This window comes from Hippopotamus amphibius, chromosome 1 (assembly GCF_030028045.1).
Source record: "Hippopotamus amphibius kiboko isolate mHipAmp2 chromosome 1, mHipAmp2.hap2, whole genome shotgun sequence".
Classification (NCBI taxonomy): domain Eukaryota; kingdom Metazoa; phylum Chordata; class Mammalia; order Artiodactyla; family Hippopotamidae; genus Hippopotamus; species Hippopotamus amphibius.
The window spans coordinates 210,623,367-210,648,717 of record NC_080186.1 but is presented as its reverse complement, the minus strand read 5'-3'; the positions used below and the strand labels follow the sequence as shown (position 1 = coordinate 210,648,717).

The 25,351-nt window shown below is 37.4% G+C and overlaps 1 protein-coding gene across 2 annotated transcripts in view; it reads left to right on the top strand.

The window, feature by feature from the left end:
* Window positions 1-25,351, top strand: part of VCAN (versican) — a 103,590-nt gene that overhangs the window by 67,668 nt on the left and 10,571 nt on the right. For both annotated transcript variants that reach the window (XM_057739874.1, XM_057739882.1), the window contains 4 exons: window positions 2,881-2,994; window positions 5,252-5,365; window positions 10,287-10,445; window positions 11,702-11,784. In XM_057739874.1, coding sequence (XP_057595857.1) covers window positions 2,881-2,994; window positions 5,252-5,365; window positions 10,287-10,445; window positions 11,702-11,784 — 470 coding nt within the window. The remainder of the gene's footprint in view (window positions 1-2,880; window positions 2,995-5,251; window positions 5,366-10,286; window positions 10,446-11,701; window positions 11,785-25,351) is intronic.

Genomic DNA, 25,351 nt, shown 5'->3' with positions numbered 1-25,351 from the left:
CTTGTGTCCCATAGTTACACATCTTAGTTTTTAAAACAGGAAAAACATTTTATTTTTAAAGAATCTCTCATGAATGGGTGCTATTATAGCAATATCAAAATCTGTCAGGCCTTTAAAAATGAGACCAGTAAATAACTCTAGTGAATACTTCACATAGTTTATGCAATATCGGTTGTCTAGTCATACTTTTGTGTAATTTCCTTGCTCCAGATAGTCTGCATAATGCTTCTAACACAGCGCCTAGCCATAATGAGTATTCATTCAGTATATATTCAAGCTCTGCCTGTTGAGAGAAGATTTCTGTGTTTTTACTAAATGGACAGGAAGGATGAATTTGATACTGGTTCATATAGACTATGTCATTGAAGCATCACAAAAAGGCCACAGCGCACATTATTATCCCCATTTAAAAGGTAGGACATGGAGGTTCAGAGAGTTTCTGTAATTTGCCCAGGGTTATAGCCACACACATCATGGCAAAAATGGGATTTGAACCCAGATCAGCCCCACTCCAAAGTAGGTGGTTTTTTTCACTATTCTTTGGTGGTTTCCTATTAATATAGTATAAAAATGAATAATTGATATTTAATGATATTTAAATCAGAAATCTTGGAATATTTACTTTGTAGAATTTATTTTCCTTTTAATCCAGCTTGATAATGTTGAAAAGTTCACTTTAATGGTGTTTTCCAAGAACAATGGAAATAACAATGTTAGTGAAATCCACAAGTAGCCTAGTTGCTACCTAGAAGAAAAAAAAAACATCAGTACTTCTAGGGCTGTGTTGGTTGAAAATATGTTTTATTTTAATGAATATGTTTTACAGCATGGCTATACTTAGAATTTTTCTTCCCATCATTTCAACCTTATCTTTTGTGCTACCAGTGCTTCAGTTTGTTGTGCTTCAGATAGAGTGAAAAAGTCATAAAGTGTAACTTTTATAAATGACTTGAAGTATTTCATGAATAAAATCGATCAAAGGTGGCTCATGGATTTTTTGTTGTCACTAATCTGTAAATGATAACCTAGTAATCTGGCCAATATTTATTCTTTTGTGATTTAGTTGAAATATACTTCAGGTTAGAGGAAATATATAGAAATCATTGGTGATAACTTTATATAGAGAGAGGGAGTTGGATTTGACAAATGAATGAGGAATGTGTATCAGTTATCCAGTCCACACTGTTTACCTAGAATCAGAGCTTGCATCTTCATTGCAAAACAAATTGTCACTTTAGGCTAATTCAGTAAACAGCAGCTCCTATTGGATTGCCTGGTCTGTCACAGTTTCAGCTTTCAGAGATGACTACAAACTGTTTAGGGAGGAATAAAATGCACAAAAACAAAACTGTTCTAATCTAAACCACTCAAAGTTCACTGCCCCCTTCCTTGCCGAGTCCTTGTCCCGTACTCTCGCATGGTGTCTCATGTCTGTGGTGGGAGTGGTGCTGTACTTCACATTTGTGTGGCACATCACACTTTACCAAGCACTTTCACTTACGTGTCATTTTGATTTTGCACTAAGAGCAGCATGTAGGTGTGTTGTTGACCATAGCCTTGTCATCTAGGCAGCGTGCTTTCAAAAGCAGAGGCTAAAGTGGTGAGGGAGATTTTAAATATCTTTAGAACTATAGGAGAGTCTTAGCAAAATTGGGGTCACTTTTGAAGAAATAGTTGCAAGCATCTGAATTAACCTAATTATCATGTTGAACCCACACATGCGAATGTGTATCTATCAAGTCTTCCTAGTAGTCCAGAATTTCCTTAACACTCAGAAAGTGTGAGTTTGACTTTCCTGGGTAGGAAAGGCTCAGTTATCTTCTATAGCAGTACCTGTTTATCCAAATAGTCATGTTTCATAAGTAGACATCTTTTCTTTGTATGCAATTATTTCAGACTCTTAGGACTTAAATTTTTGAAAATATGGTTTTTATTCCATGTATCACCTATTTACTTCAATTCTTTTGTAAAACATTTAACTCATATTTGGATTCTTAAACATTTGAAACAAGCGATTCTGGAAAAGTAGTCAAATAATATATATAAGCTATTAGTGTAAATACAGTTATCCATGCAATATTACGGAATAGTATATGTGCTTCAAATAGTGTAAAAGTACTTGCATTTAGAAAATATGTATTAAACTGTTTTCTCCTCATAAAATTTGTATCTCTGGCCTACATATTGATCTGCTAGGAGTGTCGATTTTGTGTTTTAATAAGAAACTTGTAATAAAAATTTGGGGTTTCATTTAAGGTGAGGTTTTTGTATTTGGGTTTGTTTTTATACAGTAGAGTTTAATCCATGTGTTGCTTTTCTTCAAGTATAGTTTAAAGGAGTACATTTGGAACGTGTTTTTGGAAAAAGCATATTAATGTAGCAGAAGAGACTTCAGTGCACACTTTCGAAGAAAAAGTTTCTGAGCATTAAGTGGTAAAAGGCAATAATAATTCAAATGATGGTAACAAGCCAATGCTAAAAAGAATGCATGTTCTGTGTATCCAGCCATTTCACATGAACTAACCCCGTTTAAAAGAATACATTTTCCATTCACTGTGCACATACGTGTAATCATTTTGACTAAAATCAATTGCCATTATCATGCCAACTAAATCTGCAGTAGAATATATTAGTTGCCAGATAGTTTAAAAATAATGATGATTGAATCCCAGAAATGAATAGATGCAATTTGTAATAATTAGTTATAATGCCAAGAAACACTCCAGAGAGTAAAGTTAATGTTAATTTTTGATGTGTAGTATCTCGCAGTTGCTATGATAAAGCTTATGTTTTGGTAGCAAGGAGTGGCATTTTATGCTAAAATATGTTGGAATTTAAAGATGAGCCTAATTGCTTTTCTTACTTTCCTGAACATGGAAGGACCTGATCGTTGCAAAATGAACCCGTGCCTCAATGGGGGCACCTGTTATCCTACTGAAACTTCCTACGTGTGCACCTGCGTGCCAGGATACAGCGGCGACCAGTGTGAACTTGGTAAGACGTCCCTGCCTGAAAGACTGTGGTGCTTTTCCAGAGATGTACTGGGGGAGACTTTATATTGCTTGAATCAGTCAGAGGATTTTAGAGAAACCTATGTGTAGATGAATTACATGTTAAGTGAAATTAAAATCACAGAGTAATTTAAGTAGGTTCTGGGAAAGAGGGATAGGTGTTTACTGAATTTTGTTGATATACCCAAGACTCACTGAAGCTTACTGGAGTCAGCTGTATCTTTGTGTGGTTTTTACACATAGGCTTTACAAGTATGAAGTTGCGTAAATATTGACAAAAAATTTTAATCTATCCTCAAATCTGCATATCCATAAATTATCAATTTAAATAAAAAATTTTCTTTAGGAAGTTCTATTTAAAAAATAGGGAGTTTTTATGTTTTGAGATAACTTGCTGCTCTGGTGTGGAATGGGAAAGCGCCTTTTCTGGCTGTCCCCAGAGGCCAGGCTCACCCACCTCTCCCTCAAGGGGTTGTGACATTGTTGTCCTCCTCTTTTTTGGGTTCAGAAGAATATCACTGTCTCTTTACTAAGTCAGTTCCTTTTACTCCCATTCTTATTTAGGTTTCCTTTTCCTTAATTTTTTTTTTTTAAAAGGACCCCAGTTTTGATTTGGCTAAATATAGACCCTGAGAAAAGAAATGTTGGGATCTACTGATCAGGTGCTCCTTTTAGCAGCACCGTAGTGGTTTTCTCATGATTGAGTGAAGAAGGCCCATGGGTTACACTTAATTACACAGAAATATTGAGATAAATCCCCAGCATTCATGTTAAAAGAGTGCTTATCTTTAAAAAAAAAAAAAAGTCAGCGGAGCTTGTAAGCTCTATTTGTGTGCTAATCAATGAGGATATAGAGATCGCAATAGATAACATTTAAGAAATAATTATATTTTAAATATCAAATTTACATATATGTATAAAAGCATTTATGTGGCTCCCATTCTTTTTCACATTACAATCAATTAAAAATAATTTAATGAGTTATTATATGTGAAGCTTTAGATCAGTGGCAGGCACTTAGCAAGCACTATAAAAGTATTTGCCATCCTTATAACATAATATCATTTTTCCCCAGGCCATTTCTTTAGGTAAGAACACAGTATATACCTCTTAGAAATTTAATTTACTTTGAATATTCATTTTTAGTACTTAATTAAATTTTAATTAAATTTTTAGTGGAATTGCAAAATGCTATGGAATTAAAAGGCATTCATTTCATCACAAGAGATCATAGAGGTCTGTGTTAGAAAGGTTGCGTTTGATATAGATATTAACGTTGGGGAGAATTTTGATAGGTGGGAGAAGGAGACTCAACACAGCAAACAAAAGCACAGAGACCACACACTGCAGACTGCATCCGGGGGTCTGCGAGTATTCAGAATGCCTACGTAGGGGTTTGTGGGAGGGAAGCATTGGGAGAGAATATTGGAAAGCCAGTTGGATCTAGAGAGGTATAAGAAGGTCCTGGATCCAATGTACTGAAGAGTTTTACTTCACACCCTAGTTAAGCACTTCTGAGACTTTAGCAGGCATGAGAATCACACAGAAGCTTGGTAAAATGTAATTTGTTGTTTGCATCCTCCACAATATCAGATTCAGTCAGGTCCAGGCTGGGCCTGGGAACATGCATTGCTAATGTTCTCAGGTGATGGTGATACTGCTGGTCCAGGGACCACACTTTGAGGACCACTACCCTGGATAATTGGGGTCTTTGGAATGTTTAGAAGCCAATGAGTAAAAATATCTCGATTGTGTCTACAGAAGATGACAATAAGCAAGGTGAAGGATGTATGGGAGAGGGAAGGGCCCAGAGACTGGGAGGCCAGTTAAGTATTTTCAGTGTTTCACATGTGCAGTCGTCAGCGCATGAGCCAGGATGGGGGCGTGGGAAGGCGAGGGAGGTTCTTTGTTGGTTTTAGGGCTCATGTGACTCATCTGAAAGCAATGGAGATAATGATCCCACTCTGAATATATTTGAAATTTTCTTTGGGTGGCCAGATTTAGCAAATAAAAATATTAGGAGGTCAGTTAAATTTGAATTTCAGATAAAAAAAGATAGTTTTTATTTTAGGATAAGTATGCCCTAAATATAACATGAGACATACTAAAATTTCTTTTTTTTTAATCTGAAATTAAAATTTATCTGGCTATCCTGTATTTCACCTGGTAATCTTACACTAAAGAGGATCCTTTGACCTGTTTTGAAAGTACTTTTGTGACCTTTTATGATTTTATTTCAGATTTTGATGAATGTCACTCTAATCCTTGTCGCAATGGAGCCACGTGTGTCGATGGGTTTAATACCTTCAGGTGTCTCTGCCTTCCGAGCTATGTTGGTGCACTTTGCGAGCAAGGTAAGACCTCTTGAAACACTTGTATGATGAATGGTATTAATACTTCAATTGTTAATTCTAGACAACCCTTTGTTGTAATTACTTGTTTTTTTTTTTTTTTTTTTTTTGAGCAATTTGGGCCATGCTGCCTATTCTTTTCTGGAGAGGAAATTCACAAGTTTCCTAAATACATTAGGTTTCCTGATGTGTTTATAACTCACAGCATCTGAATAATAGTGTCAATTTGATCATTACTTTGCTGATAGAATGGAATTGCAGACAGACACACTGAGCTGAATTTAAGGACATCCACCAAAAGGAATATTGTTGTATCTATTCTTCCTGGGGACAAACTAGGCATCAACCTTAATCCGTGTATGTGGCTTGTACCAAGGAGTATTGCATTCAGTATTAGTTGCCTTTATTTTCTCCCCTTAAGCACTTGAGACTCAATGGGCTTATTGTTCATAGTCAGTCATCTCTGGAGAATGAGTTAATACAGTTCTGCGAATACATTCGCCTTGGCTTGGCAAATACCACAGAAAAGATATTGTGAACCAGGTTTCTTTCCTACTGAAGAAACATCTACTTTTTCTGAATGAAAGAAAGACCTAAATTCATGATGGCTTGAATCGCATGATCCCTGTATAATGCATTTTATGGCTAACCTGAGAGTGTATTTTGGGTGGTTAATGGTAACATTTCTGAGCCCATCAATCAGAAACAGATTGCATACTCAGCACACTCAGTTTTGGAACGTCGATTTTCTCTACTTAAAGTCATACAGTGGTTTGGCTTTGACAGAAGTGCTTAATGCCAAACTTCCATTCCACCAGACAAAACGAAAATGTGTCTAATAACTCAGACACATTGGTCTGGCCCCACATTCTGCTTTGCAGCATTAATCTGGATGTCACCACAATTAAAGCAAAACTAAAGGGAGCGTGCATTGAATTGCCAATGAAAGGGGATGGGTGATGCTTGGGTTTTTGAGGGTTTTTTTTTTCTTTTTCTTTATTGCATAGGATGGGTCTGTTTTAGAATTTTAAAAGATAAATATGATAATTGGCCAAACAAGATCTTCTTCTTTAGGGAAAACAGTAAGAAAGATGCTATCTGTTAATGAAAATAAAAGGGTGAAATAACTTGAGACCTTCATCTATGTTATCGATAAAATGATTCTGGCTTCCCTTAGTTCCAAGTACAAGGAGTGATTCAAAAAATCATTTGTTCAAGTGTTTATTGAGCACCTCCTGTCTTCCAGGCACTGTTCTGGGTACTGGAGATAGAGCTCTGAACAAAACAAAGTCTCTGGTCTTGCTAACCCAGCATAATTCTTGGCAGGGAATAAGAAGAGATATTTGTTGGATACTTTTTAATTTACCATATGGTTCCAGGGTACTTCATTTCCTTTGGTTGACAGCAGTATTTCTGTGGGTTAAGTGGACCAGAAATTGAGGCCCAGGAAGTAAAAGTGATGTATTCAAGGTCACACAGCTAGTAAATTGGATACTGGGAAAAATGAACATAAGTGGCCTTGGAAAGCCCAGGTTTTTCTCAATATCTTCGCTCTTCTAAAGTCACTTTTAAAGATAAGCATTTTATTTATATGTGAATCTGATAGATTCAGCAGTAATATCCTTGGAAGGGAGTTTGGGGCCAATTACCTTTTCCTTCTCTTTAAAAGAATATTAAAAAGATTTTTTTTTTTTCATTTTTGGTACCACCCAACTTCCAGGTACATTCTATTTTATCTTAAAGCAAGTTTAACTTTCATCCACATTATTTGCTGAGAAACAGCTATCCCAGTCTGTTTACCAGATGCAGCTGTGCTCCTGTGATTTATTGCCAGGACACTGAAAGATTTTTTTCTCCTCTTTTCAGGTTGCCTAAGAACAAATGTTTTCTTCATTAACAGCAGCATTGTTGTCTAAACAGTTTTCTATCCAAATTTCGGTGATGACTGTGTTGTTGTTTCTTCAGCTGACCTTTTCTGTTCTATGCTTTAGTAACTTCACAACTCCCAGTAACTCTGAAATAGGGGACACATTTGGTGGAATGATAACAGATCTTAAAATCTAGACGCAGGTCTTAGAACCTTGGAGAGAGAGTTCTGTACACAGAGTTTGCCCCCAAAGTCAAGATACAGCTTGCCAGCCAGAAGTGCCAAAGTGTTGACAGTTTCTTAAGGCTTGAGGGCTATATGTCAGAAGTGTTGAAAACATTACCTATACAGCATAAAGAGAACAGATTTTTAGTGAGATTGTTTAAGAGTGACAGTGTCATCTTCTGTGGTCATGAACAAGTGTTGTCCTACCCTTCCTCACCTCCCCCAAAATACACAGGCAAAGCTAAATCTGGGACTTTGTAATGTAACCTATACACTATAGGAGTTTGAAAGTAATAAGAAATATTTCCAAATATAGGATAATGCTTAAGAAAACATCCTCCAAAAGAGTTGCCTTTTAATAATGATGTATCACATAGTTTTTAGATAAGATTGAGAAAACCAGCAGACTGCTTCTGATATTCTCCTTTCAAATTAGCATCCTAGAAGATGCTGCTTGACACATGGTCCCTCATTACCTAACTTGCTGAATTCATGTATAATAAAAATTAAGTGAATCAATGTGGATATTTGGCTTTTTAAAAAATAAAAACGCTTTCTGTTAGGTGTTATTTGCACATTATTTACAATCGTTGGGAAGTTACAAAAGTATACATAAATAATCTGTCCCTATTTGATTTTAGCAGAAACACTGCCCCTGTTTTTTGGATCCATGTTCTGATAGGAATATACACACCTGCCAATTGAGAAAGGCATTGTAGCAGTGTCATCATTATGTATCTAAATTTTAGGACCATTTGTTTTTTGTGTATGTAAAAGGAAAAATACTTAATCTATCTTAGTGATAAAAGACAAAGAAAACCAGACTAAAACCATTTGGTTTAATAGAGGATAAGAAAGAGTGTATAGAATGATTTTTTTTCTGATATATTATTCAGTAAGTTGGGGATCTTCTAGAATTTTAAACTGTGTGTCTTCAAATACATGATAATTTCCAAGGTTAAGGAAAGCTATGCTATTACAATATCACATCATTGACTTTGGCAGTAAGGGTATTCTAAAAAATTTTCCAATTCTCCTCCCCTATAACCCCTTCACATGTGAAGATCTGTTTCCTCCCAATCCCTCCCACCTCACCTCTGAAATCTTCTATGTGAATTTCCCAGAAGAAAAATCACTACATCCAAGTAGCCGAAATATGCTTCGTTCTTGGGTGCCGAGTGCTGCTGTTACACCAAACCACCAAGCTGTGTCTTGAGTCCTTTCCTATGAGATTTGGTGGTCCAAACAACTCTGTAATACAACTCAAAACTTCCGGTGCACGTTGTTTAAATCAATTAGTCAGCTGGCTCTAACTAAACAACAGGCCTGATAGACTAAACTGAAATAAAGACTGCTTTCAGAGATACACTGCATCTGTTGTATGATTATGGTCTAAATTACTGAAGCCAGGAAAAGATTGTCTCTCACCATGAACGCTTTCCCACAATTACAGGACAAGGAGTAAATGGAGTGAGAATCAAGAGACAATCTGACTTTCAACTTGGCCACCAAGTCAGACTTATGAAATGAGCGTTCATTTCATCTAGTAGAGTTTTGTTATCTTAATCAGTAAAATTAGGGGAGGGGAAGATGATCATTAGATAATCTGGAGTTTTCACAGTGTCTCCAATTTCATAAACTTTGCAGTTTTGTTAGTTTTTATATGTAACTAGTTCAATATCTTTGTGAGATGTTTTGTGAATGTGAAAATTATTTCTATTGATCATTTAATACATATAGTTTAATCTCATCTGTGAGTGGGCAAGTCTAAGGGAAGATTGCCAGTGAGAATGCAGTTCTAGGGACTTCCCTGGTGGTCCAGTGGTTAAGACTCTGAGCTTCCACTGCAGGGGGCACAGGTTTCAACCCTGGTCGGAGAACTAAGATCCTGTATGCCGCACAGTGCGCCAAAAAAAAAAAAAGCAAAAAAAAACCCCAAAAGGAGAATGCAGTTCTATTTGCAAGACTGCTTTCCTATGAAACACTTAAAAACTGGCAATCTAGAAAGCATAGCTGAAACTTACTGCCAGTGTAAAATTTAGACATATTTGAAAAGTGTTTTCATCTCACCAGGATACTGGTTATAGTGTGCTTGTTGCAAAAGAAAAAAATGTATGTATATACACATACACACATATATGCCTATGTGTATATGCCTTGATGGAAAGAGGGGTACTAAAGTCAGTTTTGATAAACTTCAAATCCTGATGCTTTTGCACTGGGAGTTACCTATATCCCCTCTGCTTTTGGGAAAAAGGCTCACAGTCTAGCTATATCCCAGAAGCTGCCAGCTGAAGATGAATTTTTTTCTCTTAGTAAATCTTACAAGAGCCTGTGGCCATCCAGCTCTCTCTCCGGGAAGTGGAAAAGGACTATTTCCAGAGCCTTTGAAGTCCTTATGCAAATAGAGCATTCATAATCCTTTTAGCCAGAATTCTTATCTTATCACTTAAATGATGCTCTTTAGAAAAGTTGTGTTGGTAAGGAATTAGCCCCAATTGCTTCACAAGTGAGTCAGTAGACACTACAATCTAAGGAGGTTTTGACTGGCCCCTTTTCCAGTTTTTCTCCTGCTGAAACTGGCTTTCATCAAGGAAAGTGCAGTTTGACAGTGCCTTTCCAGTCCTAAGATGTATTGCCACCCACGTGGCAGGAATCAGCTGGGCTCTCTTTATCGTAATTTCTTTATCACTGTGACCAAAGTTTGTGAATCCCTTGCTTCCAGGACATTGCATTGGTATTGGCTTGGGTCTTCTATGAAATTTTGGATGGTTGAACCAAGTTTGAATGACGTAGGTGAGTTTAATAAGCCCCTGCCTTGTTTCTTCCCAGACACGGAGACATGTGACTATGGCTGGCACAAGTTTCAGGGGCAGTGCTACAAGTACTTTGCCCATCGACGTACGTGGGATGCAGCTGAACGGGAGTGCCGTCTGCAGGGCGCCCATCTCACAAGCATTTTGTCTCATGAAGAACAAATGTTTGTGAATCGTATGTACCAAATATACATGGGTTTTCTGAAGCTTCATTCATTCTTACCAACTTCTTAGTTTTTCCTGTATCTAACTGAAAACTAGTAGCTTTCTCAGCTGTGACTCACCTTATTTAACCCTTCATCTGTAAACTAAAATCATCTCTCCTATATGAGCCCCCTACTTTGAAAAATATTCAACTGTAACATAGGAAGGCATTTCCTGGTTTGCCAGCAGTAGTAATTGAAACAGCATGCTATAGGTCAAATCATATAAAATTGCTATTTGGTCATTTTTTGACTTACAGTAATGACCATCTCTTATGCTTCCAATATAATTCTTCCCAGGCTTTTTGGTCTCTATTTTGAATATGTACATATGTTGTCTAAAGTTAAAGAGAAAATTGCTTTCAGTTATTTTTATCCCACTAATTAAAATTGAATTATTAATAGCACCCTAATCTTATACTCTGTGCATAATTGGTTCTCGTCCAAGTTTCTAATTATTTTAGACCTTAGAAAGTGGGCCTCATATTAAGAGCATGAATAGATGGAGATTGAAAGCTAATGAAACATTACCAGAGCTGTTTAATAACTCAGACTACAGCAAAGAGGGGGGCAGCTAGCTTTTATGTAGAAAATATGTAGAAATTTTTTTCTCATGAAGCATTGTTTGATGCTCTATTAAATATGTTCTCATGATGCCTGCTGTCTCTTAGAAGTCTGTTAATTTGCAATCTGGGTAGAGGTTCATTTAACTTTTTTCATGGTGTCTTTGCCTGTGACTCATTTCATGGTGGAAGTAATTATTTTTGAGGAAGTTTTGCAGCACTGTCTAGTCTAGGTGTTCACCATTAAAAATACTTTGAGAAGAAACATGTGGCTTCCAAAATGAGGCTAGCATGGGTGAGATCTGTCACATTTTATTGGTTCACTGAATTTTTGCCAATTGCACACAGCTTAATAAAAAAAATGTGGAAAGTTTCTATCATGAGTAAAGATGGGAAAAAGTACTTGATTGTAGTACACTACAAGGGAAATAATTGTCCCTGTCTGATTTGTTAATATTTCACGATATTTGCAAATTAGCTTTTTGGTTTAAAACACATTGGGCAGAGGAACAAAAGATAGACCAGCAAAGCTTTTTACGAGCAACTAAACAGAAATCCAGCTAGAAAAGAGGATGCATGATTCACTCCAAAAATAATTTTCTTTGATACATTTCATCCATATATGGGAAAGGTAATAAAAATGTTTCTGTTGTTCCCCTTCTCAGGTGTGGGCCATGATTATCAATGGATAGGCCTCAACGACAAGATGTTTGAACATGACTTCCGTTGGACCGATGGCAGCACACTGGTAAGTTGCTGATAAAAAAAATACCGATTCTAGACCTTGGTACCGTGGGTTGATTGCATGTTACAGAGGCACATTAGACTGGAGACCAGTTAAACATCTTGCTCAGGGTCAATCAGTGAAACAGACAGGGGTTAAAATAGAGTTAGTTCCCTGAGAAGGGATCCAACTACCAGTGCTCCAATCAAGGTGGCTCTCTTAAAAACAGTGTATCCGATTTCCATGGAACCAGTAAACCGCACAATCAGCAGAATTGGCTCAGATCTGTTTCAGATGGTTATCTTTGTTTTTTATAGCTTCAAAGCAAAAAGGAAAATAATAAATGTAAGAGAAAAGGTCCTTTAAAAAATACCTTTTCTTCTTACATAATTGCACTGGAAAGCTACTATAAGGCATGGCTCATTTTTATCCAAGCAGAAATGCTCATTTTTTACATCTTAAAAAAAGATTGTTGAATTATGATCTTGTAAATTTCCTTCCATTCACTCTGCTAATTATATGGTTTTTTAGTTTTTTCTACTGCTTAAAGAAAGGAGTGATTTGATAATACTGCCCACATCCTTGAGTAGGCTGCAGTAAGGTTTTTAAGTCAGGATGGGTGAAGCAGTTTTGAATCACTACTAGTAAATCCATGAGTCTAATTCTTTAGAACTAGTTCAAGTGTGGTTAGCGCTAGTGGTGGTTCTGGGCTCTGGCTGTGCGTTAGAATCACCTGGGGAGCATAATTAAAAGCCTAATGTCTAGGCCCCAGCCCAAATTCATTAAAGCAAAACCTCTGGAAGTCATATTTTCGAAGTGTTCCCTGGGTGATTCTAAAATGCAGACGGAGTTGGGATCCACTGGGCTAGACAGTTAAGTGTAAATTCAGTTCTAACTTAGATAAATAAGAGGAAAACTTGAAAATGATTTTTAAACTCTTTGTGTGTGTGTGCTTAAGTTCCGTTCATTACTGCCACTTCTCTGGATTTAATGAGTTTGGCAAAATGTGAAGTTCATTCTAGAACAGATGCCAAACTAATGATTGTTTTCAGAAGTTCTGCTCTGTCTGTTCAGGAAAGCTTCTCTGTGCTCTCCTTGGACGTGCGCGGCAGTCCATCTCTGTGTCAGTCATTGTACTTAGCGCTTTGCGCTTATTTATTCTCCACAGTAACTTGTAAGACAGGCTTTAGGTGTTTTATAGATAAAGAAAGGGAAGGTCAGTTAGGCTGACCTATTTGCCCATAGTCACAATACTATTAAGTGGTGAAGCCATAGGCTTTGTCCTAGCTGGCATCGCCTTGACTTTGAAAGGGGTATCCCTTGTCACATTTTGCTTTTAGGAACCCTAAAATAAAGCCTGGCTTGCCTTCTATCTGTCATCACTCCTTATGTTTAATCAGCACTCTTTGTCATTCGTGTCCGTAAGTAGATTTTGGCAAGATGCAAAAAAAGTAGGGGAAATAGATTGTTCATAAAATATGTTCCAAGTAAGGTATAGGATCACATCTTCTACATCAATAGCCTCATTTTCTTCTAATTGTCCTAGCTGGATGGTATATCTGTAATTGCTGCATCTGTATGTTTTCATTTTGCTGAAATGAATAATAATTTCAGGGGGATAATTTGGGTCAGATTAATAGTGGTTGGTATAACATGTCTTCTTATGTATTAATTTTAACTGAGGATAGACAATTTTGTTTTTATTAATTTGTAAGTGAACATAAAAATTAAAAGGTTTTTTTCCTGTATATCACAGATAGTTAAGACTGGTTTTATAATGTTGTAAAGTATAGGCATTTAGTAAGTTTTCCCTTGTTGAATGTAGGCTTCATTTCTGTGGGTGAAATTGGGTTTAGGATACCCAGTTAAGTGTTCCTCCCACGAATTTTCCCTTATAAATGGTCCAGTAAACGTGCAGGTTCTTGTGAGCTGTGTTACAGAAGCTAGAATGCCAAGGACTCAGGTGGCCAGTTCTGGTTGGTACTTACTTGTGCCTTGCAGACCTGGACCATGACTTAGCTCAAAGTGTACCTGTTGGCTGGGTGCCTGTATGCGCCTGCCCTGAGCCTAAACTTGCATTTGTCCCTGTGAAGTGAATGTAAAGTCTGTCGTGCGTAACATACTGACCTGACAGGCCAAGTCCCTGACTGTTTCCAGTCTGTCATTGGTTACATAGAATTGATTTGTATGTTTTCATTCTCAGCGTTTTTCTGTGTTACTAGATGTTTATTCTGGTCTCTCCATTAGCAGTACAGCTCCTCAAAGAAATGGTTCTCTTGCCTGCTTTTTATTTCTGAAGGTGTGTAGGATAAGGCCCTGTTTTCCCTGTGAGCTTGGTTAATGGGACTGAACATCGGCTTATAGCTGGCAGATGATTTGAGGTCTGTAAAATATCTTAGGTGCCGTCCTTGCCTGTCAGGTGCCGTCCAGGTGTGCTTGATTCTTCAAATTCATCCACTGTGCTGAAGCAAGCCAACTCAACTAATTTTTTTCGTCTGTTAATGGACTGTGCTGTGAAATATCCTGTGAAAAAATAATTACCATTTCCATAGTCTAGACTGGTCCTAAACTTGGTAACTAAGCGATCATTGTACTTTGTCAAAGGAGAAATATTTATCTTCCTCTGAAATTTTCAGAGGAAGATAACATAGCCTAAGATAGATAACTATACAACGTAAACAAGAACCTTACTCTTCATGAATTCACATTTTCTACTTGAAACCTAAGGGTAATGGAGAGAGCACCAAGGAAGGCCTCAATTTGAAGAAGGCAGCAAATGTATTACATAAACAAGGCAAAGTTTATCAAAGAAATGACACAAGTAAATCCAGGAAAAACTCTGACAGACCCTTGGTTTTCTTCTTCATTCACTCTTTGTGTAACATAAAAGTGTGCTAAGGAGTGTCCTTAACTTTGAACATTTTGGAACAGAAGAGACCATCTGCCCAACAGCCTTTCTCCCTCCCATTTGACTGATCTCTGGCCCACTTTCTGCTTTCCTAACCACCCTTGCCTCCATCCCTTCCTTTCAGAGGCAGCCTAGGTGTCTCTTAAACTCGTTTGTAGTTCTTTCTACAGCCACCATCCTCTTAACAGGTTCCATATGTGCTCAGGCCTTTGAATAAAATAGTTCTCCTTTGTTTCGCTGTTTACTCCAAGTGTCTTGCTTTTGAAAATGTCCCTAACAGTAAACTCTTCACTGGGAAAAGCAGTATCTGCTTACACTTGGGAATGGTGTTAACTTGACTGTGTGCAATTTCAAGGACTTTGTTTATGTTTTAGAGTGATTTCTCCCCTCTCCCCTCCACCCCCATTTTTTGTTTGAAAGGTTTATTAGAGCTTATTCTTCTTGGGAGGTAGAGCAGTATTAATACAAAAAGAACCTTTGATATTTACCATATATTATCTTTTGTTATTCAGTCTTACAGTAAAAACAAACAAGTTTATATTAGGTCTCAATTTCAATCATTTCTTTTCTTGAAGTAATTAAACTTTGCTTCCAATAAACTTGCAGTATATCATACGTAATATGATTGTCCTTTATAGCTAGACTAATTCAATTTATATGCTTATACTAAATTAATAATATTATTTGGCCAAGTTATCTCCTTTGTCCTCATTCTTCAGATTCTGATGGATTCATCCCACATTATTGGTTTCTGTAATAGGATGTTGATATCACTAATAAAATGCCAAATTCTTGCTTTTGTTGAATCTTTGAAATCTTTTTTATTATTTATTTGGGTATTGACCCAGTAAAGTTCACAAAAGTGTACTCATGAACAAAATTGGTTCTAGCCTTACCCTTGTGATTTCTATTAAGGTTATTTTCTCTTAACACATTTCAGTTTTGACTTTGTCACTTGGTTTCCTGCTAAGCAGTCACATTTCTGTTTGTCCTTTGGTTTTCTACTCACCAGTCATTCTTTAACTAGACTATTGATTTCTAACAGCAAAATGCCCCAAGTGCTTACTAGAAAGCCTGACAAATAACTTCAGTAATGAATTACTTTACTTGTCACCCAAAAAATGTCTTCAAAGACACTAAGTTAAATCATCCAAGTTAAATACACATTAAAGCTGGCGAACTTAAACAAACATTTCTTATCTAGCTTCTATACTATTAGCTGACTTTTAAGTTCTTTCTCTAACCTATTGTTAACTGAATGACTAGTCTGAAGTGTTTTCCCCCAGATCTGTTTTCCGATGCCTATGACCTTCCTCTCCCCTTGCTCTGAACTCGTCACTCCCTTTTTAATTCTGCAGATATCTTCCTCTTGCCTTCAGTATAAAATTCTGCCACGATTATCAGGACATGCTAAGCCCACTTACTCCATCTGCCACTTCCTAAGCTGTCTCATCTCAAAATACCCACAGTTCCAGGAATGAGCCATGACATCCTGCCTCTGCGGGTCTTTTCATCCACTTGCCCTCGTTCTTAGAATGTTCTTGCCTCTTGCCCTAATTTCATTTGATAAATGTTTGAATACTTTGCTTAGCCAAGAGTCACCTTCTTCCAGGAAGCCTTCCTAGCTGCACGTGACTAAGAGCTTCTCCTCTGTGTTCCAGAAGCCCTCTGTGCCCTCTTCCCATCCTACCACTGACCTCTGTAGTGTTAATTTCCCAACACTGAGCTTTCTGAGGCAGGGATTAACTTTCATCTTTATTTTTTCAGCACCTAGCAGAGTGGTTGACAAAAATAGGTCTTTGAATGATAATCGATATCCACGCATTGCTCAACCAACTCACTTTGTTATCTTTTGAGTCCTCAAAGGACCAATTAAGTCTTTTGGCTGAATCTCTATGTGACAATTTTTATCTAAATTAAATATTTTATTTAAAGTTGCATCCGTATGAAGAACATTAAAACATAATAGGTGGTACTTCAAATATGAAGAAAAGGAAAAAAATGTTTCTCAGAAACAGAAGTATGTAGCTGAGCATAATGCATCTTACAAAAGTTATTAACCCAAAGGAAAACAGATGTTCCTACTGGAAATGATGACAGTTTTGTCCCAAGAATACATAAGCTTTGGGAAGAAGAAATGGAAAGCAAACTTTCGAACGTTTAAGTTATATCAGGGCAGATTTTCCATGAAGTTTTAGAAAACTGACAATTACTCAAAACTTTGACTTTAAAAAACCTTATTATCTAAGTTCAAAATGTAGTGAAACAAGCAAAAGGAAATCTCACTCTTGCGTGTTATCAGCTCGTTTCCTTTTTTATGGGTTGCTTGACCAAGGGTGACTTGGTTGCCTAAGGTTGGACAGGGCTTCCTTTACTCATCCAATATCTGAGTCTGTTCTTTCAAGCACAGAGGGAACCAGACATCAGGGAACACTGTGGAATCACTTATGTTTCTCCACCTGTATATGTCCTGGCAAAATCATTTTCACAACTTGCTTTTCAACTACAGACTATAGGTGTCCATGGACAGCACAGTTAGGAAGATATTGGAAACTGTTAGGTGCCTTAATCACACTACTTTTTCTAACACGACTCTCTAACCAATGGTTTAAAATCAAGCTATGGATCTCAGAGATTTAAAGCTCTTACCGTCTTGCCCCCTCCTCCCCCTGACCCCAGGAATAAAATTCTCACGGTGAAATTCTCCCCAGGTCTGTGCTGCTCCCTTCTGTCTTCTCTTTCGTGAGTTCCTGCAGCACCTCAAAGCTCACCCCTCACCACTGGGGATCAGATGCTTCAGAGGATCAGATGCAGTTACTTCAAAGGAAAATGTCACCTTAGATTGTGTCGTCCGGAGGTTGAGGATTGAGCAGAACTGACAATCCAGTTCCCATTTAAAAACACTGAGGCGCTTTGGGAAGATTTGATTTGTAAGGAAAACCCAAAAAACCCGACTTTATCCTTATACATTAAAAAGAACATTTTCTGCATCTCTTTTACATCTTCCTTCTGCCACCTCTATCTTGTTAGCACTCCGTGTTACCCCGTGCAAGGCTGTTGCCTTCTCAGCTTCCTGGGAAGTAGTTACAGCCTCCTGCTCCAGTGTCCTGTTTGGAGAAAACAGAGACTTCCTTTCCTCTGCACTTTCTGGATCTAGTCAGAAAGTTCTCAAACAGTTACGAATTCACAGATCCATAAATGTCTTGTTTTCCAGCTCTAACCAACTTATCTTGCCCCTTGATAGTTATGATACAGATTCCAAAAGGCTAATCGATAGCCTTGTGTGCTTAAAACAATCCTACTTGAAAAAAGTATTTCTGGAGGATAACTGAATTTGGCTTTTTTGGGGTTTTTTCATTTTGATAAACATGGTTCAGCATTGGCAAACTAGCACACCTAGAATTTGGGACACCCACTTGCCCTCCTGGTTACGCCCGCAGAGTTGATGCAGAAAAATCGCCAAATTGGATGCAGAATTGACTTTAAATCCAGAGACTCCTTTTCTTCTTTCATAAATAAACACGCCAGTCTGTCAAAGTATGGTGAGAAAACCACAGCTTTTAAAAAGGTAGAAACAATAAAGAAATAGCCCTTAACGCAGGAAGAGACACTTAAAAGGGACAGAGAAAAAGGAGTAACACATCGCAGGTCATAAACCATTATTCTTTTTTCTGCAGGAATGTGTCATTATTACCCTTTTATAAACACAAAGGTTCATATCCTCCTCCCTCTCCCAGATGTCTTGGGTATTGAAAAGAGAATCAAGAGTATTAACTAATTCCCTGTGTTTTCTAAGCTTGTTTGTAGGTTTGTAGGTTTGAAGTGGTTGCAAATGATTTGGCAGAAAACAATAATGCAAAACAAAACCCCCAAACCAAAACCTTAAGTTTTACTTCTCCTACCTGAAAATCTTAGAAGACTTCCTGTAAAGTGTTTGCAGATGGATGTGTGTTGGCTGTGCTGTGGTTTTAGCTCTAAGTCAAATGCCACTTCTCTGTAAGCAAGTCACACTGCATATCAACATTAATTTAATTATGTTAAATCTCACAGGCTTCATTAGATTAACCTAAAAGCCAAGGAAAACATATGCTGTTTCCTCATCCTTTAACACATTACTCACGAGTAGAAGAATTTTCAGTTTCTTTTCTGAAAGACCACTGAGCTCTTAGTGAAAATTTTTCCTTGTATTGCAATTCAATTTGATTTGAAACCCAAGAACTGGTTCTTCTGATTCCACACGTGAAATATATCGAGCCATAGAGTAGTTCTAGGACACAAAACCCTCATCTCCACCTTTCCCTTCCTTGAGTGCAGATGGCTAGTGACAGGCAAACAGCTGGAATAAAAATATTTACCCACCCCCGGAAACTCATTTCATAATTGACAAGATTCTCCTTAAAAAAAAAAGAAGAATTTATCAGTGCAGTAATTCCTTCTCACAGATGCTTTCCCAACAGTGCTCTGTGAAACTTTAAAAATCACACACGGTTATTTAAATTTAATTGCTAATTAGTTTAAGGCAACGCATAACTATGGAAAAAGCCAAGAAAATGTTGAATGGGTTTGGCAGTTTCACGTTGCATTTGGATTGTTAGCACTTCCTGACCGAAGACCTGTACAAACACACTTGGGGCGAAGGAACCCACTGGCACCATTCATGGTGGGGATTAAATGCAAGTGGCTCGGTGGGGCTGTGCCTGGGGCCCCGTCTCCAAGTGGTCTCGCAGTGGGAGGAACTCACATCCTTTGGAAACTGCTGTTGATAATTACTACTTTGTAGGGCAGTGAGCTCACGCTATTACACAAGATTAGTGCTGTGCTCCAGAGCTGGCACGCTGTCTCTCCCGCTCAGAGGTTTGCCAGCTAGGAAAATAATGGGCATAGTGCCACTTTAACAACTATCAGGAGACCCTGAGTTAGTTTTTCTTCCCTTCGACGTATTCATGTTTGTAGGATCCGACTCCAGGCTGCCAGCCTAGGGCAGTGACACCAACACAAACGTCTCTTTCTCCTTTAAAACAAAGCTGCTCTTTTCCTTTTGGTTGTTCAACTAAAAGACAACGGCAAAACCATAACCTCCTTTAAAACATAAATAAACAAGAACCCAGACCAGAGTAACCTGAAGCAAGTACAAGGATCAGAGGAGGGTATATCTCTACCTCGCAGCGAGGTCATTTGCCCCAACAACTTAAATAAAACAAAATTAAATATAATCCCCCACAGACTGCAAACAAATGCCTATTGTGACCACAGCCATCTAGGGGAAAAAGGCATTTTAAAGTTACCAAATGTTTTGATTTCCCGAATAAGTAGTCCTCCTAAGCTCCTGGCAGATAACTGTTTGACCTGTGTTCTGAGAGGTGGGGGGTTGGGGGTAAACCCAGAGTGGTTATTCTGAGTTCTTTATTTAGTGCAAAGGTGGTTTCTTATCGGCATATGTTTCAAAAGGGTAAGCCGTCCTCTGGGGACTGTGTTTTCTATTTGGAGTTTGCTTTTATCCTTTGGTGGTTATCTGCTTACGCCTGGCATCGACTGCATTTGGTTGTTATTTGTGACGGTGGGAGTACAGCAGTGGCACTACTGGTTCCAGGTGATAAAAGGAGTTTGAACGCAGAGAAGTCAGCTTTTAGTACAGGTGTCACATTTTTCTAGCTAATCTACATAAGTTTTTACCTAAAAACAAACTAAATCACATGCAGACATTAACTGTGTGCATAGGTGTTTATTTAGGATCTGCCCTGTTCTAAGGATTTTAGGTGGCTGTTGTAGATTTGGCTTTGCTTCAGATGCAGTTTCATCACTGATGTAAATCATCTGATAATTTTAAAAGGCCAAATAGAAGAAAAATAAATTACTGCAGTTGAATGTTTTAGTCAAGTAGAAAATTCAGATTATAGCTACTTTGGCCTGCCACCGAATAGAATGTAGTGGAATTGGTACATACTGTTTAGCTGAGGTCTGTCTTTTAGCAAATGTTCTCTTCTTACTTTTCCTCTCAAAACTGAGAGGACATAACACAGATAATTCTTTAATCTTTTTTTCCATATGGAGTAAATAATCATGGTTTTGGGGGGATTCTAAATTGTTTTGTTAATAGTGACTTAGCTGGTAATTCAAAATGTAATGATGGATGGATATCACCACCTAGTGGCCATCTAGTATTTTGCGTTTCAAAACTTGTTCCCAGAACTCCGCTTAGGTCTCTGCAGGAATAAGTTTCTCTGTGATTTAAGTCCTTATAGCTCTGGGTTTAAAAATTCTAGTACAAATTGCATTATATTGTGAACCTGAAAGATAAATGTGAAATGAGATGATTTTTCAAATGCAACATGAAGCTACACATGGAGTCCCATGCTTAGTAAAATCCTAGCAACTGAGGCAAATATTAGGACCAATCTCTCCCGTATCTTCCCTTTATACACAGTAATAGCAGCGGAAAGTTTTCCTTGGCCGATTCCCTTGGCATGTGAACCTAGAGGCCATTTTTGGTTTTCTGATGAACATTTTTTTACAGTGGATTAAATCAGCAGTGTTTGGGGGAAGGGGGAGAAAGTAGAAAGCAGAGACTGGACTGTTCATGAAAAAAAACTCCAGATTATAGCTTGAAGCCTGAATAGATTCTCCCAACAATTACAATAGTATATTATGTCAGAGAATGGCTTTACTGGACAATTGTTAAGAGTGGTTTTTATCAATGGAATGTGTGTGATTAATTGTTTAAACATATTTGGCAAAACTCATAATAGTTCTAAAACAAAAAGTCTTTAATGGGCCATTTAAGATAATCTAAATTACAGTGAATTTTAAAGAACAAAAGGTGACTCAATCTAAACTGAAAAACTGTGGGGAAATACGTGGGTAGGTACAAGGTCAGTGATAGAGTAGGCCCTTGGCAGAGGCAGATTCAAGATTCATGGTTTCAGATGTACATGAGAGACCCTGAAGATGCACAGTATGAAATAATTTGTACTTTTTGCACAGGCACAAATTTGAGCTGTACCCAATGACTATGTAAAGGTTGTTCAATTAGCTAGCAAGTTTGTGCATGGTCAGCTCAGTTTTCCCATCTCTAGGGGTCTGTTGACGTTTATTCTACTAACGATTTAACCATTTTGGATCTTCGCTCGTATTTATGGTGGGGACCTATCTGCTACACAGGTCTGTGTGAACAAAGGCATTCCCAAAGGTTTGTCCTAGATATATCCTTCCCTGGTGCCAAGAAATACCGTATTTGTAGGAGCGTGTGTGTGTGTGTGTGTGTGTGTGTGTGTGTGTGTGTGATGGTAATAAATCTCAAATTTGTGTCCCACAAAAAGATGAACTTTAATTTTATCTAGTATGTGAAAATTCTGTGTTTATTAGAGAGGAAAAGAAACCAAGAGATTCTAAACAGTGAGTCTAACTCTAGGAGAACTAGTTAGTGCCCACCGATTATTCTTTGTAGTTATTTGACAAAATTAAGAAGTCGTAAATCTCAATGAAAAGAATTTGAAATGGGTCAAATATTATGGAGAAGGGCTAGTTGTCAAATAAGTTTTGATAAGGCCAGTTGCTTTGAAAACTTCTTAGTTTTAAGATGCTGATAAAAGGGATTTAATAACAAAACTCTTTCATGTTCCGGGAATTCTTTCTCTACTAGAGGTTGAAGCATGACCTTGTTATCTTCCGGGTTTTGATTTTTGAATTGACATTATCTTTTAAAGACAAAGAAAATCTTGATGTGGAAAAACAAACACTATTTTGGAATGTTATATGAAAGGTGAGCGTAAATCATTCTACGGTTCAAGAAACTTCCTTGATCCAACCTTTTCTTTTCACCATCCAGCTGCTTGCATATTTCCTCGTAAATCAATTTGCTTATATATGTATCACGTAAAGGACCAACTGGGACGTGACTGTCACAGCAGTAACTGACTAATACTGGATGGTCTTGTTTCCTTTCTTGAGCTGAAAGCAGTGCTCAAAGCTGAATCAAACAAATTCCTTTCGTAAAGCAAAGCAAAGCAAAGCACCGAATTTATTTCTAAATCTTGTGTATTTCTGAAATAATGCTTTTTTGAAAACTGAAGTAGAGTTGTTTTCCAGTGTTGTGTTAGTTTCAAGTGTATGGCAAAATAACTCAGTTGTGTGTGTGTGTGTGTGTGTGTATTCTTTTTTCAGATTCTTTTCCATTATAGGTTATTACAGGATAGTGAATATAGCTCCCTGTGCTATATAGTAGGCCCTTGCTGTATATCTATTTTATATATAGTAGTGTATATCTCTTAATCCCAAACTCCTAATTTATCCCTCCCTGCCCCTTTCCCTTTGGTAACCATAAGTTTCTTTTCTATGTCTGTGAGTCTATGAAATAATGCTTTTTTTAACCTTAGAAAAAAGGCAGTGATCCATCTCTACATAAGGAAAAAGGTCAATTGCATTACAGTGTTATCCTCCGTTTATTTTGTTCTTGTTTGTGATACTAGTTATCTGCTGAGATTTCAGGACCATTGATCGTGGTGGTGGTGTGTATTTTAAAGATAAAAGATTGGCTGGTATCTCTGAATGACAGTTGGGACTCCTAGACACTATGAAATCAGAGAGTCACCTTGAAAGAATATAAATGCTATCTGACTTTAGTAGGTTGCTGATAACTTTTAAAAGCAGAGACCCTACTCCCATCCCCAAACATAGCACACACATTTTCCCTCCCAGTATGTAGATTGAATTAAGTTGGAGACTTTGCAAAGAGCTGGGAAGGAGAGAATAACTCTTCAGCCATTTTGCTTGAGAAACCTAAGTCAAGTTCATCTTAGATCTGGAACTGAGGTCACTGTCTGAGAGTGGAGAACATTGGCAGGCATGAGAGGCCCATGTGCTCCAGAAGACCTGCAGGATAACTCTACACTTTTATGTTAGTATAAGACAGACATAAAAAAAAAAAGACAGAAATAAATCTTTGACAGTAAAATACAGATTATTTGGAATAAAATAATCTAAACATTTGTAAAGTTTGACAGATTGTGATGAATAACTTCAGTCTGCTCCGAGTTTCTCCTCTCAATATTAGGATTGATTCAAAAGGAATTCTCTGGTTTGTGGAGACAATTTTCATTCACGAGAACGGTACTTAGCTGTTAGGCTTTGGCCAGGGCTTTTTAGAATCATTTTATGCTTTTGGCAACTAACGCTTGAATCTGATTGGGGGAAAAGGAAAGAGAAAACAATAACTGAAAAGTTAATAAATCTAATTTAATTGAAATGGTTGTCTTTGGGGGCACATTTCTTTTTTTACACATTCAGAGAGGTAATCATTTAATTGGAACTCCAGAAGTAAGTTTTTCATATACTGTACAGCATTAAGCAGTTCATATTGGGTGTAAAGTAATTACTTCCTAATAAAATACATGTTTGTTATAGAACACGTAGAAAAGTTTACATGTGAACTGGCTTTCCTTTACACCAACTATGTGACTTTTATGTCAGTTTCCCTGCCATCAGAAGAGAACAAAAATGCAAGGTAATTTAGGGGTTTCTTTTCAGACATGGTATTGATCTAATTCTGATCTCTGAGGGAAACAACAAGAGTTCAAGGTTTGGAATGGAGAACATGAGTCTCTGAGACACAAACAGGCTGAGGTCTAATCAGCATTTATTTTTGTCAACAGTGTTAAAATGAATTCTCCCCAAGCTATGCTGGCTTTTTGGAATAATTCTTAGTTTGCCCATCCAGCCCTAGAAGAGGGTCAATCTGAGCTAGATCACCCAGGATGTTTGCTTACAATCCCAGTGGGGAGAAAAAAATCCAGATGGGTGTAGAGAATTTTTTCTCTGTTATTTCCAAGAATCTACATTTCTGTATGTATGAGATACTGTCTGTGTGAGAGAGGATCGATTACATTCTTATAACTCAGAATTGATTTCCTGAGGAGAGATCTTTTCCTAACATTTAACTTTAGTGAAAAAAATACACTATTAAAGCTAAAATCAATGATTTATTTTTTCTACTCTTTCTCCCTGCAAGTGATATTAAATAAGGCTATAAAGAATTCAGGAGGAAACAAAGAAAGTTGTTCAGAAAACTGGAGTTTCCTTTGCTAAGTCAGTTTGGCAGTAACATGGAACAAAATCAAAGCATCCTAGCCAAAATAAATCTGCACAATGGAGCAATCAGATATGAGGTAATAGTGTGACATGCCTGTGGGTATCAGACATTCTTGTAAAAACCACAGACTTAAAATTTGGTCCTGCACCATTAAGCCACAGTTCTGCCAAGCAACAACACAGAACACGGGTTTTAAGTCACTGTTGCGAGCCAAATGCAATTCCCACCCAAAACAATTAAATCTTTTACCAGAGGTCTGAGTCTGGGCAGCTTAAGGCCTGAGAATTACTTTGGTGGCATGGAATCAGAATCTCATTTCAGTGTGAAAATGAGATGGTTATTGTTCAGATCAGGAGGAAATGTCAGCTGCAAAATACATGGCAGTCGAGGGACTTGGATGACTTGAAGTAATGTTTGTTGAGGTTAGATTAAAAAAGGGTTAGCTAAGAAAGTGGTAAGTTTTTTCTGATCACTGAATAGCTCATTTTATAAAGTTCATTTTTACTGATTAGAAAAATAATTCATGCTCACTCAAGGGAGGTTGGAAAATCTGTAAGAATATATAGAATAAAATATTACCTTAGTCTCATATCACTAGA